This window comes from Salmo salar, chromosome 10 (assembly GCF_965601325.2).
Source record: "Salmo salar chromosome 10, fSalSal1, whole genome shotgun sequence".
In the NCBI taxonomy this organism is placed as follows: Eukaryota; Metazoa; Chordata; class Actinopteri; order Salmoniformes; family Salmonidae; genus Salmo; species Salmo salar.
This window is the reverse complement of record NC_138300.1, coordinates 118692501-118707358: the sequence shown is the minus strand read 5'-3', so window position 1 is coordinate 118707358 and position 14858 is coordinate 118692501. Positions and strand designations below refer to the sequence as shown.

General features: G+C 44.7%; 1 protein-coding gene across 3 annotated transcripts in view; it reads right to left on the bottom strand.

The window, feature by feature from the left end:
• Positions 1-340: 340 nt before the first annotated feature.
• Positions 341-14858, bottom strand: part of LOC106561692 (filamin-C) — a 45106-nt gene continuing 30588 nt past the window's right edge. For all 3 annotated transcript variants that reach the window (XM_014125898.3, XM_014125899.3, XM_014125900.3), the window contains 19 exons: positions 14762-14858; positions 14411-14679; positions 13445-13541; positions 12925-13065; positions 12560-12688; positions 12072-12245; positions 11444-11605; positions 11034-11237; positions 10539-10691; positions 10051-10173; positions 9139-9402; positions 8578-8850; positions 8092-8229; positions 5752-5867; positions 4185-4317; positions 3894-4070; positions 3391-3609; positions 1302-1517; positions 341-1102 (listed from right to left, as the gene is read on the bottom strand). The exon at positions 14762-14858 is cut by the window's right edge and continues 93 nt beyond it. In XM_014125898.3, the coding sequence (XP_013981373.2) occupies positions 915-1102; positions 1302-1517; positions 3391-3609; positions 3894-4070; positions 4185-4317; positions 5752-5867; positions 8092-8229; positions 8578-8850; positions 9139-9402; positions 10051-10173; positions 10539-10691; positions 11034-11237; positions 11444-11605; positions 12072-12245; positions 12560-12688; positions 12925-13065; positions 13445-13541; positions 14411-14679; positions 14762-14858 (3273 nt within the window). In that variant the 3' untranslated portion in view covers positions 341-914. The remainder of the gene's footprint in view (positions 1103-1301; positions 1518-3390; positions 3610-3893; positions 4071-4184; positions 4318-5751; positions 5868-8091; positions 8230-8577; positions 8851-9138; positions 9403-10050; positions 10174-10538; positions 10692-11033; positions 11238-11443; positions 11606-12071; positions 12246-12559; positions 12689-12924; positions 13066-13444; positions 13542-14410; positions 14680-14761) is intronic.

Here is a 14858-nt window from a genome sequence, read left to right as displayed (position 1 = left end):
TTCTTTAAAAAAAAAAGTTCATCCAATCCCCTTGGTCCCTTACATAACTAGACCAATCATAGGCTTCAGTGTGCCACAGTTCACAGATGTATTGTTTTCAGTCCAGTTGATGCTCTTCGTCCTGTTTAATATTTTGTAAATATTATAAGTACTTTTAACACCTATTTATAACACTCACAAAGCATTGGACATGTGTTTATAATGCATTGTGTAAAGTGTATATCATAGAAAGTGTTACCCTTGTATGTAACCTACTGTAAACATTATCTTCATGTGAAATATGTTTTTCACCATATCCCAATCCAAAGCAGTAAATAAACCCACTCGTATTCTGCCAAGGTAGCAGTTAAATCTTTATTATTAGGTCTGCAAAGAATTACCAAGGAATTGTTTAATATAATAAAAATACCTTTTCAAATTTCTTTAAGCATACAAAATCATATAATATCACACTTTAATACTGTTTAAAAGTAAATTATCTTATGTCCTAAACACTCACACATTAAGCCATTTCATTGCTACACAATAATCCCTTTCTATTGGCGGGACAGGATCTTGTACCAGTCAAAAAACTTAGACCAACATTACATGACTTGGAGCATGTCTCCAGTACACATAGAGTTGGATAGAGGGCAGTCGCCTCTTTCCATCTCTATGACACCACACTAGTCACCTAGAACTTCGCTCTAAAACAGTAACAGAGTTAATACAACAAGCTTTGGCACATTCTTTAAATGAAGGCTGAAATCTGATTTTTTTTTCCTTATAGGATAGAGGGAGAGAAAAAAAAAAGTCCTTGGATTCTTTAGTGCACGTTGAGAGAGGCGGTTCTACAGTAGTCCGCTGAGGAGTGTAGCGGTGCAGCGCAGCAAGGTGTGGTGGGGATCAGGGGTCAGGTGTTCGTTGAAGTCCGTTCAAGGCACAGCTACATTGAAGGGGCTGCCGGGGACACTATCGTCGCCCCACTTGACGATAACGATGTAGTTTCCCTTGTCTTTGACAGTGTAGGTGACGTTGTAGAGGCGGTTGCCCATGTGTTTGACATACACCTCTTCACATGGGGTCGTGGGGCCGTGCACTCCCACCAGCAACATGTTAGAGCCTGGAGGAGGAGAGATACAAGGTTACACGTGGCATAGAAAGAGTGTGTGTGTGTGTGTACATTCATTCATGCCTGTGGTGGGGGTATGTATGTACATTCATGTGTGTGTGTGTGTGTGTGTGTGTGTGTGTGTGTGTGTGTGTGTGTGTGTGTGTGTGTGTGTGTGTGTGTGTGTGTGTGTGTAACCTATCCATCTCACCTGCTTTGCTGCAGTCTACATTGAAGATGTTCTTCTGTCCCACCAGAGCCTTGGAGAGCCCTGCGCCTCGACACACCACCTTGCTGGCATCTGAGGTCAGTTTGGACGAGGACGATAAGGAGCTGTACGCTCCGGCAACCTTGGAAGTCTTAGTGACCGTCTCTACCAGCACCGAGGACGTCTCGTGAAGGCTATGACCACCGGACAGACGGGTTCCTGAGAGAGGAGAGAGAGAGAGAGAGAGGAGAGAGAGGGAGAGACAAGCAGACATGTTACAAAAGAACTGCAGTCACGACTCAAACCAGACATTACATAACCTAACACCTCCCCTCCTCAATACAGACACAAACACTAGACTAAAACACCATGGATGGGGGTTTCTTATGAGAGGGTGGGACGGACCCTGCTTAGAAGAACACTGCTGTATCATCCATCTTCATACAGCTAGCTAAGAGTGCTAGTACTCAGTGGGATTCCATGTAACTTCACATCGAGCTGCATTTTGCCAGTGTTTCTGAGAATGCACCCAGCCTTCAGCATTGTGGTCCATGACTACTAATTCTACAATCCCAATGAGAGTAAACAGATTTATATAACATGTATTATTTACGTAACATTTCAGTATTAAGTATTTATTTACTAAGTATTTATAACATCATTTCTAGGAACTTCTAACTTTTCAGAGTGTCTCGTTTAGGGTTGCAAAACTACCGGTAGTTTACCAAAGTTATCGAAATATTCAGTCATTTTGGTAATTAATGGAAAATCGATGGCAATCTATAGGAACTTTGGTAAGTTATACTTGAATAATAAATAAATACAATTATTCATATAGTATTCATTTTTTATCTCTGTGTCCATATTGTCCATGAGTTTCTAGTAGATAGACCACATGGTTCAAGAGAAAATAGCCTAATTAATGAAAAGAAATGTAAATGAACTCTGCAACTCATCCAACGATTGACTTTTTTCACAACTGCCACCAGTTTGACAACAAAAAAACACAATGACATAGTGAAATAAATAAAATTATAAACAAATATGTCATGTTGAAAATATTAAACAACAATGGTATTCACTACGTTGATGGTTTATATTAAACAACAATGGTATTCACTACGTTGATGGTTTATATTAAACAACAATGGTATTCACTACGTTGATGGTTTATATTAAACAACAATGGTATTCACTACGTTGATGGTTTATATTAAACAACAATGGTATTCACTACGTTGATGGTTTATATTAAACAACAATGGTATTCACTACGTTGATGGTTTATATTAAACAACAATGGTATTCACTACGTTGATGGTTTATATTAAACAACAATGGTATTCACTACGTTGATGGTTTATATTAAACAACAATGGTATTCACTACGTTGATGGTTTATATTAAACAACAATGGTATTCACTACGTTGATGGTTTATATTAAACAACAATGGTATTCACTACGTTGATGGTTTATATTAAACAACAATGGTATTCACTACGTTGATGGTTTATATTAAACAACAATGGTATTCACTACGTTGATGGTTTATATTAAACAACAATGGTATTCACTACGTTGATGGTTTATATTAAACAACAATGGTATTCACTACGTTGATGGTTTATATTAAACAACAATGGTATTCACTACGTTGATGGTTTATATTAAACAACAATGGTATTCACTACGTTGATGGTTTATATTAAACAACAATGGTATTCACTACGTTGATGGTTTATATTTAGGTTCATGTTTTACAGCTTTGTCATTACATTTTTTAATTAGAAAAATCATCTTATTTAACTACTTCTTATATTTTACATGCGATAAAGCCAGAGATAATTACAGACAGTACCCAAATGGGCCACTAGATGTTTAATGATAGACTACAGGAAATCCTTTAAAGATACCAACATTCTGATAGTTGACTAGTAAACGTAGAGAGCTTCCAGTAGTATACCCTCCCTTTGCAACCCTAGTCTCGTTTCATAACGAAAACATCAAACATCCTTTTCGTCAAGATCTGACACACACGTCACACACACACACACACACACATACACACACACACACACACACACACACACCTGTGACTCTGGCTTTGAAGGGGCTGCCCACTATGTGGTTGGGTCCTCCGTATTTGATGTTGATGAGATAGCTGCCGGGGGCCATGGGAGTGTAGATAACCTTGTAGCCATCGGGGCACTCAGAACAGTCCATCTTGACCTTAGAGGGGCCGTCAATGGTCACAGACAGGGCACCTGACCCCGCGTTACACGTGTTCACTACGAACTCAGAGGCCACGCCTAGAGAGAGAGACAGACAGATGATCAGGGGTATATGTACAGTATGTCCAGTTATCCTAGATGCCATCTCCTGCTGTTGTGCCTTTCACCAAGGCATTGACCAAGGCCACCCCACAGGATCCATCCCTCCTTCAAAAGGGGAGATCTAAGCCTAAACTGCACCATGGTTGATCCTGGCTTCCACCCCCCCCCCCCCTTCTTGTTCTTTGACAGTACAACATTTGTTGAAAGTAGGGGTTTCCTCTGTAAAGCTGGAGTCAGAAGAGATAAGGAGTAGTGTGTACCTGTAGATCCTCCCTCCAGTCCAGGCCCGTATGCTGTCACCATGCCTGGGTCTCCAGCCTGTCCTGCCTCCCCTACCCGCACGTTGAACGGGCTACCGGGGATGTGACTGCCGTTGAACTTGACGTCGATGGAGTGCACGCCGTTCTCACGTGGAATGAAGCGGATCGCGTTCTTGTCTGGGGATAATAGTAGAGAGTTAAAAGAATAAGAGAGGAGAAGAGAGGAGAGCTACCATAACTCTATGTTTCTATGGACTGGTATGATGCGTATTAAAGTCAGGTTTATCTTACCACTGTCCAGCTCGGTGACGTAACACTCCTCAGCTGAGCCAGAGGGGGTGTGGACCTTGGCATCAACCACGCCCCTCGCCCCGTTACGCTGCACAGCGAACGACGCTTCCTGATTCACCTTCAGATCCTTCTCCTGGGGGGAAGGAGAAGAGGGGAGAGAGAGAGAGAGAGAGAGGAAAAACAGGGTCAGGACCTGTGTGTGTGTGAGTGTATGTGTGTCTTCTGCATGAGACAACGTGTGTGAGACAGTGACTCATCTTGTATATATATATATATATGAAATAAGAATAAGGAGAGCGATATCTGAGGATGAGAGTATTTAAGAGGGAGGAGGTGTTTATGTGTGTCCTTGTGGCCAGTTGTCAGACAGCTAGACCCCACGGTGACCCCAGAATTGGAGAAGGGACAGCTGATCCCTCTCACTCACCACTAAACAACACAACAATATTGTCTTGGTTACTGCTACAGACCACTCGCCTCTGGCTTCACTTCTAAAGACAAATAAATCTATGGGACAAACCTGACCAACAAACAACTATTGTTATTGTAAATTGTGTCTCGATTTCTCTATTGAGGCTTATATCAAATATATGTATAAATGTATTTGCATTTTATGACATGGGAAAGTTATGCTGCTTTAAAACTTGTTATCCCACTTAAGAGACAATTAGAACAAAACGCCTTTTGAAAGATTTTGATGAGATTCTCTTCCTTGTTTACGCCCATTCAGCATCGTTCACCCCTCTTGAGCCTTAGCCCCACCCATCTCTTAAGCCTTAGCCCCTCCCACCCACACCTGTAGCCCCTCCCACCCACACCTGTGAGTCAGCATGTCCTCCAGACAGTAGTCTCTCTACTTAAACCCAGCTATATTCAGGGCAGCTATGTCCTTGAGAGCTGTAGCAACACTTTTGCAGTTGTCCAAAGCTATATTGCTATATTGTATCTTTCCAAAAAACTGTGGTAGCAAGGATGATCTAAAAACTGACCAGGGAAGCCTCCTTTCTGTTACAGACAGAAGCATGTGACACGACAGACCAATCAGGACTCATCTCATGTCCATCTCAGCCAATCATGACTAGTCAGGAAGGATCTTGTCTTTCTACCTGTATAGCTCAATGCTTTTTCTCCTTGGCTAAACTAGTCTGATCATTTATATTTTGAATTCATATTAACAGATCCCACACCAGTTTGTAATTAAGGCACATGAAAGTTCACATGTTCAAAAAAGCATTAACATAAAAAAATTAAAATAAATATTTAAACGGTGCTACTGTAAAGAAGGAACTGGCGTCAAATGCCTCAGATCCTGTAGCCGGTCACAAATGATGGCCTTGTGAGGAGTGTTCTAACAAAGACATGTAATTCAGTGTGTGTGTGTGTGTGTGTGTGTGTGTGTGTGTGTGTGTGTGTGTGTGTGCGTGTGTCTGTGTGTGTGTGTGTCTGTGTGTGTGTCTGTGTGTGTGTGTGCGTGTGTCTGTGTGTGTGTGTGCGTGTGTCTGTGTCTGTGTGTGTGTGTGTGTGTGTGTGTGTGTGTGTGTGTGTGTGTGTGTGTGTGTGTTCCTACCTGCAGGCTGGTGACAGTGAGTCTGCGTGCCTCGTCAGACAGCGTTGCTATGGGAACGATGAAGGGGCTGTCGGGGATGTGCTCGTTGTTGAACTTGATAGACACTTCATAGTCACCTGGGGACACAAACACAGAGAGGAACCAGCGGTTAGATACCAGAATAACAGTACGATCAGATGATTCTCATGTAGGAGTAGGGAAGGAGATAGACATGGTGTACAGTGCCTTGCAAAAGTATTCATCCCCCTTGCCGTTTTTCCTATATTGTTGCATTTCAACCTGTAATTTGAATTCATTTTTATTTGGATTTCATGTAATGGACATACACAAAATAGTCCAAATTGGTGAAGTGAAATGAAAAAAATATACTTTTTATTTTTTTTTAAATGCAAAAAAAATGGAAAATGGAAAATTGGTGCATGATGTATTCACCCCTTTGCTATGAAGCACCTAAATAAGATCTGGTGCAACCAATTACCTTCAGAAGTCACATAATTAGTTAAATAAAGTCCACCTGTGTGCAATCTAAGTGTCACATCATCTGTCACATGATCTCAGTATATATACACCTGTTCTGAAAGGCCCCAGAGACTGAAACACCACTAAGCAAGGGGCACCACCAAGCAAGTGGCACCATGAAGATCAAGGAGCTCTCCAAACAGGTCAGGGACAAAGTTGTGGAGAAGTACAGATCAGGGTTGGGCCGCCCACCAAAACTCACAGACCAGGCAAGGAGGGCATTAATCAGAGAGGCAACAAAAAGACCAAAGATACCCTGAGGGAGCTGCAAAGCTCCACAAGGGAGATTGGAGTATTTGTCGGACCACTTTAAATCATACACTCCACAGAGCTGGGCTTTACCGAAGAGTGGCCAGAAAAAAGCCATTGCTTGAAGAAAAAAATAAGCAAGCACATTTGGTGGTCGCCAAAAGGCATGTGGGAAACTCCCCAGACACATGGAAGAAGGTACTATGGTCAGATGAGACTAAAATTGAGCTTTTTGGGCATCAAGGAAAACGCTATGTCTGGCGCAAACCCAACACCGCTCATCACCCCGAGAATACCATCCCCACAGTGAAGCATGGTGGTGGCAGCATCATGCTGTGGGGATGTTTTTCATCAGCAGGGACTGGGAAACTGGTCAGAATTGAAGGAATGATGGATGGAGCTAAATACAGGGAAATTCTTGAGGGAAACCTGTTTCAGTCTTCCATAGATTTGAGACTGGGACGGAGGTTCACCTTCCAGCAGGACAATGACCCTAAGCATACTGCTAAAGCAACACTCTAGTGGTTTAAGTTGAACATTTAAATGTCTTGGAATGGCCTAGTCAAAACTCAGGCCTCAATCCAATTGAGAATCTGTAGTATGACTTAAAGATTGCTGTACACCAGCAGAACCCATCCAACTTGAAGGAGCTGGAGCAGTTTTGCCTTGAATAATGAGCAAAAATCCCAGTGGCTAGATGTGCCAAGCTTATAGAGACATAACCCAAGAGACTTGCAGCTGTAATTGCTGCAAAAGTCTGCTCTACAAAGTATTGACTTTGGGGTGGTGAATAGTTATGCACGCTCAAGTTCTGTTTTTTTGTCTTATTTCTTGTTTGTTTCACAAGAAAAAATATTTTGCATCTTCAAAGTGGTAGACATGTTGTGTTTTCAGGCTGTAAGGCAACAAAATAGGAAAAATGCCAAGAGGGGTGAATACTTTCGCAAGCCACTGTAAATAACAGTTGGTCCTTGGAGCTAGATGGGGCTAGATGGGGCTAGATGACAGAGAGAGATGACAGAGAGAGAGAGAGAGAGGGAGAGAGAGAGAGAGAGATTAAATAGAGGGAGGGAGGGAGGGAGGGGAGGGAGGGAGGGAGGGAGGGAGGGAGGGAGGGAGGGAGGGAGGGAGGGAGGGAGGGAGGGAGGGAGGGAGGGAGGGAGGGACGGACAGATGGGGCTAGATATGGTTAGATGGGGCTAGATGACAGAGATGACAGAGAGAGAGAGAGAGATGAGATGGAGGGAGGAAGGAAGGGAGGGAGGGAGGGAGGGAGGGAGGGAGGGAGGGAGAGAGAGAGAGAGAGAGAGATGACAGAGAGAGAGAGAGAGATGAGATAGAGGGAGGGAGGGAGGGAGGGAGGGAGGGAGGGAGGGAGGGAGGGAGGGAGGGAGGGAGGGAGGGAGGGAGGGAGGGAGGGAGGGAGGGAGATGAGAGAGAGAGATGAGAGAGAGAGAGAGAGAGAGAGAGAGAGAGGGAGAGGGAGATGAGATAGAGGGAGGGAGGGAGGGACAGATGGGGCTAGATATGGTTAGGTGGGGCTAGATGGGGCTACGTGGGGTACTATCTCACCTGGCTCCTGAACGATGTAGGCCACCCCACAGGATCCATCCTTCCTGTCTTCAAATGAGATCTCAGCCTTACTGGGCCCCTCTACAGCGATGGACAGACCTCCTGCACCAGCCTCACGTGTCCAGATACTGAATTCAGCTATGGAGAGTAAGAGAGAGGGAGGGGGAGACAGAGAGAGAGAGGGAAAGGGGAGAGGGGGGGAAGGGGAGGGAGAGAGAGAGAGAGAGAGAAAGGGGGAGAGAGAGCGAGAGAGGGAAAGAGAAAGGGGAGAGAGAGGAGACACACAGACGTGTTAAAACCTGGTTCAACTAAAGTAGATAACACATTCAACTAAAGCAAGGGGGGGAAAAAAATCACTTATTGAAAGTTAAACATTCTTCAAAATAGCTGCTATCTGCAAAATGACTGTTGGTAAGACTAAAGGAAAAGACAAGTACATCATGGGGGTTTTCAGCGAGACACAGGCGGTCAGGTCAAACTACTTACTTGGTGCTCCTGCCACTCCTCTCTCCAGCCCAGTGCCGCCGGCCCGGACCTTGTGGGACCCTCCTTCTCCCATGGGCCCAACAGTGAACTGGAAGGGACTTCCGGGGACATGTTGCCCGCTGTACTTCACGTTGACCGTGTGGGCCCCCATCTCCTGGGGTACGAAGCGGACGCTGTAAGTGCTATCGCCTCCATCTACGATCTCTGCCTGTTCTGTTTTACCCCCGGGGCTGGTCACCTGGGCTGTCATACTACCCTGGGTAACTGTCTCACCTGGGGGAGAGGGGAGGGAGGAGGGGAGGGGGAAGAGAGGTGTCAGACTGGCTGGGAGGCGTGTTGTTTTTCATCTACAATCCTACATTTTTACTCTTATCCAGAGCGACTTACAATCCATACATTCAACTAAAGTAAGTAAAACAACCCTATATCGATCATTATCATTGTAAAGTAAAACCTTCTACAAACGAGCTGCTACTGTACCAAGATCAGTGATATTGAGAGTAAAGAAGAACAAGTGCAACAGAGAAGTGTTAGTCGTATTATTTCTTCATTCATTCTCACCAGGTGTTGGTGTGACTGTAGCGGGTATACCAGCGAAGCTAGCCAGACTCTCTCTGCCCAGGAAGTCTCCAAACACATCTCTGAAGGGACTGCCTCCTCCCGCTCCTCCCATCTGGGTGCTCTCCTCTACCCTGACCTCCCTCTTCGTCTCTCCGCCCCTCATCTTGCTGATCTCCGTGCGCTCTGTGCGCGTGTACGTGTGGCTGCTGCGTGTGAACGTGCGAGTCATCCTCTCCTGGGCTGACACCATCTGGAACCAGTTTCCTATTGGTGGAGAGAGAGCAGGGAGGGTAAGTGTTTGGTTTAGTCTTAGACACAAGCAATACTTGAAGACTCATGCTAGCTAACTTAGCTTTTAAGCTAGCTAGCTTGTAGCTGTATGAAAGAAGCTAGCTAACCCCTAGCTGTATAACAGAAGCTAGCTAACTCATAGCTGTATGAAAGAAGCTAGCTGTATGAAAGAAGCTAGCTAACTCGTAGCTGTATGGAAGAAGCTAGCTAACTCGTAGCTGTATGAAAGAAGCTAGCTGTATGAAAGAAGCTAGCTAACTGGTAGCTGTATGAAAGAAGCTAGCTAACTCGTAGCTGTTTGGAAGAAGCTAGCTAACTCGTAGCTGTATGACAGAAGCTAGCTAACTAGTAGCTGTATGAAAGAAGCTAGCTAACTCGTAGGTGCATGACAGAAGCAAGCTAACTCGTAGCTGTATGAAAGAAGCTAGCTGTATGAAAGATGCTAGCTAACTCGTAGATGTATGAAAGTTGATCGAAAGTTGATAGGATTAACAAACACCATTGCTGTCATTCTATAGACGATATCAACACAGCAATGTGCGGTACTTCAGCACTATGACAGCACTATGACAGCACCATGACAGTAATATCACAGTGTGATCATGTTTAGGCTGTGCTCACCAGGGATTTTCAGGTTGAGGCCACAGGCGCTGCCGACAGAGGCGATGGAGGGGGCTGTTCTCTTCCTGGTGATGCTTTCCTTCATCCTTCCTTCTCCTGTTACCTTCACTGTGAAAGGACTTCCTGTAGGGGCAGAGGAGCAGCCAATCAGAGGTCAGAGAGTAGGTTTGGGTGATATACCGTTTATACCGTATACCGGGGTATTTTGAAATACCAACGGTATGATTTTCAATCATGTTAAATACGGTGTCTGTGGGGGTGCCTGCTAAGTTAAGGAAAGCTATAAGAAATCTAAGATGTGTCAAATGATATCCAGCTCAGGGCTCCAGCTATGCACGTGGTTTGCTAACTTGCTAAAATTCACAGGTAACAGTGACTGACAATGTTGTTCTATAATGAAATACAACCTCACCTAAACCAAGTTAATTTACTGATACAGTCATATTTCCATATATAGGAGATTGAAGTGAGACAGTAAAGCTACTAACCAGGGATGTGCTTATCAGAGAACTTGATGTTGATAATGTAGTTGCCTGGCTCTGTGGGGCAGTAACTGACTCTGCACGTCCCATCCTCCACATCCTCACAGTTTATATCCACTTTACTCGGACCCTCGATAGACAATCCCAGACCACCATAACCTGAGAGAAAGAGGGGAGGGAAGGGGTGGGGGGTGGAGAGAGAGAGGAAGAGAGAGAGAGAGAGAGAGAGATGGGAGGGAAAGAGAGAGAGAGATGGAGAAGAAAGAGAGAGATTGAAGAGAGAGAGGGAGATGAGAGAGAAAGACAGAGAGAGAGATTGGAGAGGGCGAGAGAGCAAGAGATAGTAAGAGAGAGAGAGAGAGAGAGAAAGAGAGACAGATAGAGAGACAGGGGTAAGGTATGGTAAGACAGAAAAAGCATTTTATCTTGACCTAATATCAGTAGAATAAGCCCTCATGGTGGGCTAAAAGACATCCAAATAAACCCTGTTCTTAGTCTTACCTGCATTCCTAGTGTCCACAAAGAACTCAGCCATTTCAAAGGTGTGTGCCTCCACCAGTCCTTTACCGAAGGCCTTGACCCGGCTGGCCTCGCCAATCTCTGACTGGCCAACCTGGATCTTGAAGGGGCTGTTGGTCACGTGCTTACCACCCTTCTTCACGCTCACCTCGTGCTCTCCCACCTCCTTAGGGGTAAAGGAGATACCTGCGGACAGAGGGATGGAAGACAGGAGTGAATAATCTGGGGAAAATAAAAACATCCAGAGGTGGCCAGACTGAAGTAATGAAGTGAAATGGAATAATTCAGTTAGCATCCAAGGTACTTCAGAGTAGGCTAAGGCAACCAAACCACGTATTCTACACCAACGGCCCAAACATCTTTGTACTTCTCAGGCCAGGCTAGTGTCTCACCGATGTGTCTGTTGGGCAGTCTCTTGAGCAGACAGGGCTCCTCGTTTCCTGATGGAGCTCTGATGCTAGCTGTCAGCAGGCTCAGGTCAGACTCTGTGATCTTCAGGGACAGATCTGCTGCTGTTCCCACGTTGAGCAGGGACGTCCTGATAGAGTCATCACCTGGACACAGAGAGGGGAAATAAAACATTTAGTAAACCATTATGAGAGAGAGAGAGAGAGAGAGAGGTGCGGCAGGTATCCTAGTGGTTAGAGCGTTGGGCCAGGAACTGAAAGGTTGCGTGAGCGAATCCCCGAGCTGACAAGGTAAAAATCTGTCGTTCTGCCCCCTGAACAAGACAGTTAACCCACTGTTCCCCGGTAGACCGTCATTGGAATTTGTTCTTAACTGACTTGCCTGGTTAAATAAATAAAAAATGACTTAATGTTTATTGACCATTACAAACCATATAATACACAATTTATCAACCATTTCAATGGCGTTTACCCACTGTGCTCTGAATGCTAGCCGTTGTATTTGGATGAATTTACATGATCCTATGATCTGTCAAATTCTAAGAGGTCATACGAGGCTCTTCTCCAACCAAACACTGTGTCCAGTTATTTCAGTCCACTGTATTCCACTCACCAGTGATCTTAGCAGTGAAGGGACTGCCAGGGATGTGCTTGTTGTCAAACTTGACGATGATGTTGTAGTCTCCTGGTGAGGTGGGCAGGTAGGACACAGTACAGGTACCGTCCTTATTGTCTTTACAGCTGATCTCTGCCTTAGAGGGACCTTCCACAGCCAGGGACAGACCACCTGGGAGGGAGGGAGGGAGGGAGGGAGGGAGGGAGGGAGGGAGGGAGGGAGGGAGGGAGGGAGGGGGGAGGGAGGGAGGGAGGGTAGCTTCTGTTCAGCCTGAATTCTACATTTGTCTCTAACAATTCAAACCTATTCCTCAGCCATAAAAAGTATTTTTGGAGTTGAAGTAAACCGGTTTTCTTTTCAGAAAATGTAACCTTTTTAGAGGGGTTTTACTGAACTGCCTACACCAAAAATAAACAGCAAATATGTTCTCCTATTATTGTGAATATAGAGGATCATCCTTGTAGAATGGTAAGAAAAAGTAGTACCTTCTCCAGCGTTCTTGGTGACGACGGTAAAGGTGGCGGGTTTGTTGACGGTGCCATGACACAACCCAGGCCCATACGCTGTCACCAGACCACTGTTTATAGCATCTACATAGAACTGGAGGGGACTTCCTGTAGGGGAGAGAGATCATGGAGGGATGGGCCATCAGAAAATACTTTGGTCAATGTTTATTTTAAATGAATATATGTAAATATGCCTGTTGACACACTTGAGGTAAAAATATGTATATATAATAATATAAAAATAATAAAGTCTCTTAATTGAGTATAACTGCATACATTGAGCCCTGGTTAAGTTTGAAGAAAGGCTACGACGAGGTGTTTTCCCCTCTGGTTATGAGTCGTACCTGGGATGTGGTTTCCTTCATACTTGATGTCCATCTCATGCAGACCCTTCTCAGTAGGGTTGAACTTGACTGTGATGGTCCCATCCTTGTTGTCTGTGATGTGGGGACGGGCCGTCTTACCGGAGGGCATACGCACCTCACCTGGGAAAGATACAAATTATATTTCATGAGTGTGTGTGTGTGTGTGTGTGTGTGTGTGTGTGAAGCAGTGAGTCAATGTATTGCCCTTTTAACACGATCATGCTGACCCGGACCTTACTATGCTGGCTGAGATATTTCCTTTCACACTGTTCTCTCCAGCAGTGTTCAGTTGGGCTCAGTAGTGTGAAAAGGGTTTATCTGTGTTCTACTGCTTTATGTGTGTGTGTGTGTGTGTGTGTGTGTGTGTGTGTGTGTGTGTGTGTGTGTGTGTGTGTGTGTGTGTGTGTGTGTGTGTGTGTGTGTGTGTGTGTGTGTGTGTGTGTGTGTGTGTGTGTGCGTGCGTGCTGTTGATTGTCAGTACAGAATGCAGTCCATGTACCTGTGATCGGTCCCTGCTGAACGGTGAATGGGATGACCAGGTTAAGAGGTCTGAACTGATCCATGCCATCACTAGGGACAACAGGCTCCTTGGTGGCCTATTGGGGGGAAAAGAGAGAAATACAGTCAGAATACTCTACTGTAACTAGTTACTGTATTTCTAGCTGTAGGTGCAGACATTCAACTATTTTACAGTAACTACATGTAATGGGAAATGATTTGATTCATTATTGTCCGGTATTTAATGAAGTTATCTACTGTTGTATTGATTATTAATGATATATAATACATCTATTTGGTATGAGCAGAGAGACGCTGACAGAGCCATTCCCCTGGGAGGGGAAACCTGAGACAACCATGTATTTCAGTACCATGTTAACTCCATGTTAACCTCACATTTAATGCCATGTTTGGGTAAGTCGCTTTCACCTGTTAGTCTATAATTAGTCCGTTGTAACTGACGAATGATGATCCTTTTACTTCTTAAACAGACCTTTGACCTGTTGAAGTGCTGATGTCATACTTGGCTAAGGTCACACTGCCTTATTTGGAGTTTCCAACTAGATTTAGTGATGTTGACAGAACAGTTGTCTGCCGATAAGAGCCTTCTCTGAGGAGGCCAGTTACAACATTTTCTCTGCTTCTATGCTGGATTTGTCTCCTTGTTGCAACTTGTATTAAACTAATTTGATTTATGATTGACACTATAAGCAACTGCTCTTCTGTTTTGTTTACGTGAAAACCCCTTTACACTTTGATGCAACGTGTAGACTTCAGACTGGAGTCAATTCAGCTGCATTCAACCACTTTATACAGAGTTGGAATTCAGAACAGAACGGACCCTAACCCTGGTAGATAGTTACATACCAGCATTCATGTATTAGTGATTATATCAAGCTATATCCATTCAACATATAAATGTAACTTCAACGCCATGTTGACAGTATTATCTCCCAGCAGTACTCACCGTTACATGGAAGGGGCTCTTGGGGATGTGTTGTCCTCCGAAGCGGATGGTGATGACGTATTTCCCAGGTTCCGGAGCCGTGTAGTAGATGTCGTAGGTTCCGTCACGATTCTCCTGAACGTCCATGTCTAGCTCCACCCCCGCTGGGGTCGTCACCGAACAGGTCACCTTGCCCTTCCCTGCAGCCTTTGCGTCAACGGAGACGATGGTCTCTTCGTGCGCCTGCATCTTGGTCAGACCCGACGCCAGGGCACGGCCTCCGATAGACACTGGAAATAAAGTGAGAGAAAGGATCACACTACTGAAAAACAGCTCAAATTTGTCGTCTAGTGAAGAGAGGACAAGACGTACCAGTAAGCAGACACTTGCTGGCGTCTCCAGTGGGCAGAGCTGAGATGCGGTAGGGGGAGTAGGGGATCTCGTCTCCTCCATACTTGATGGTGATGGT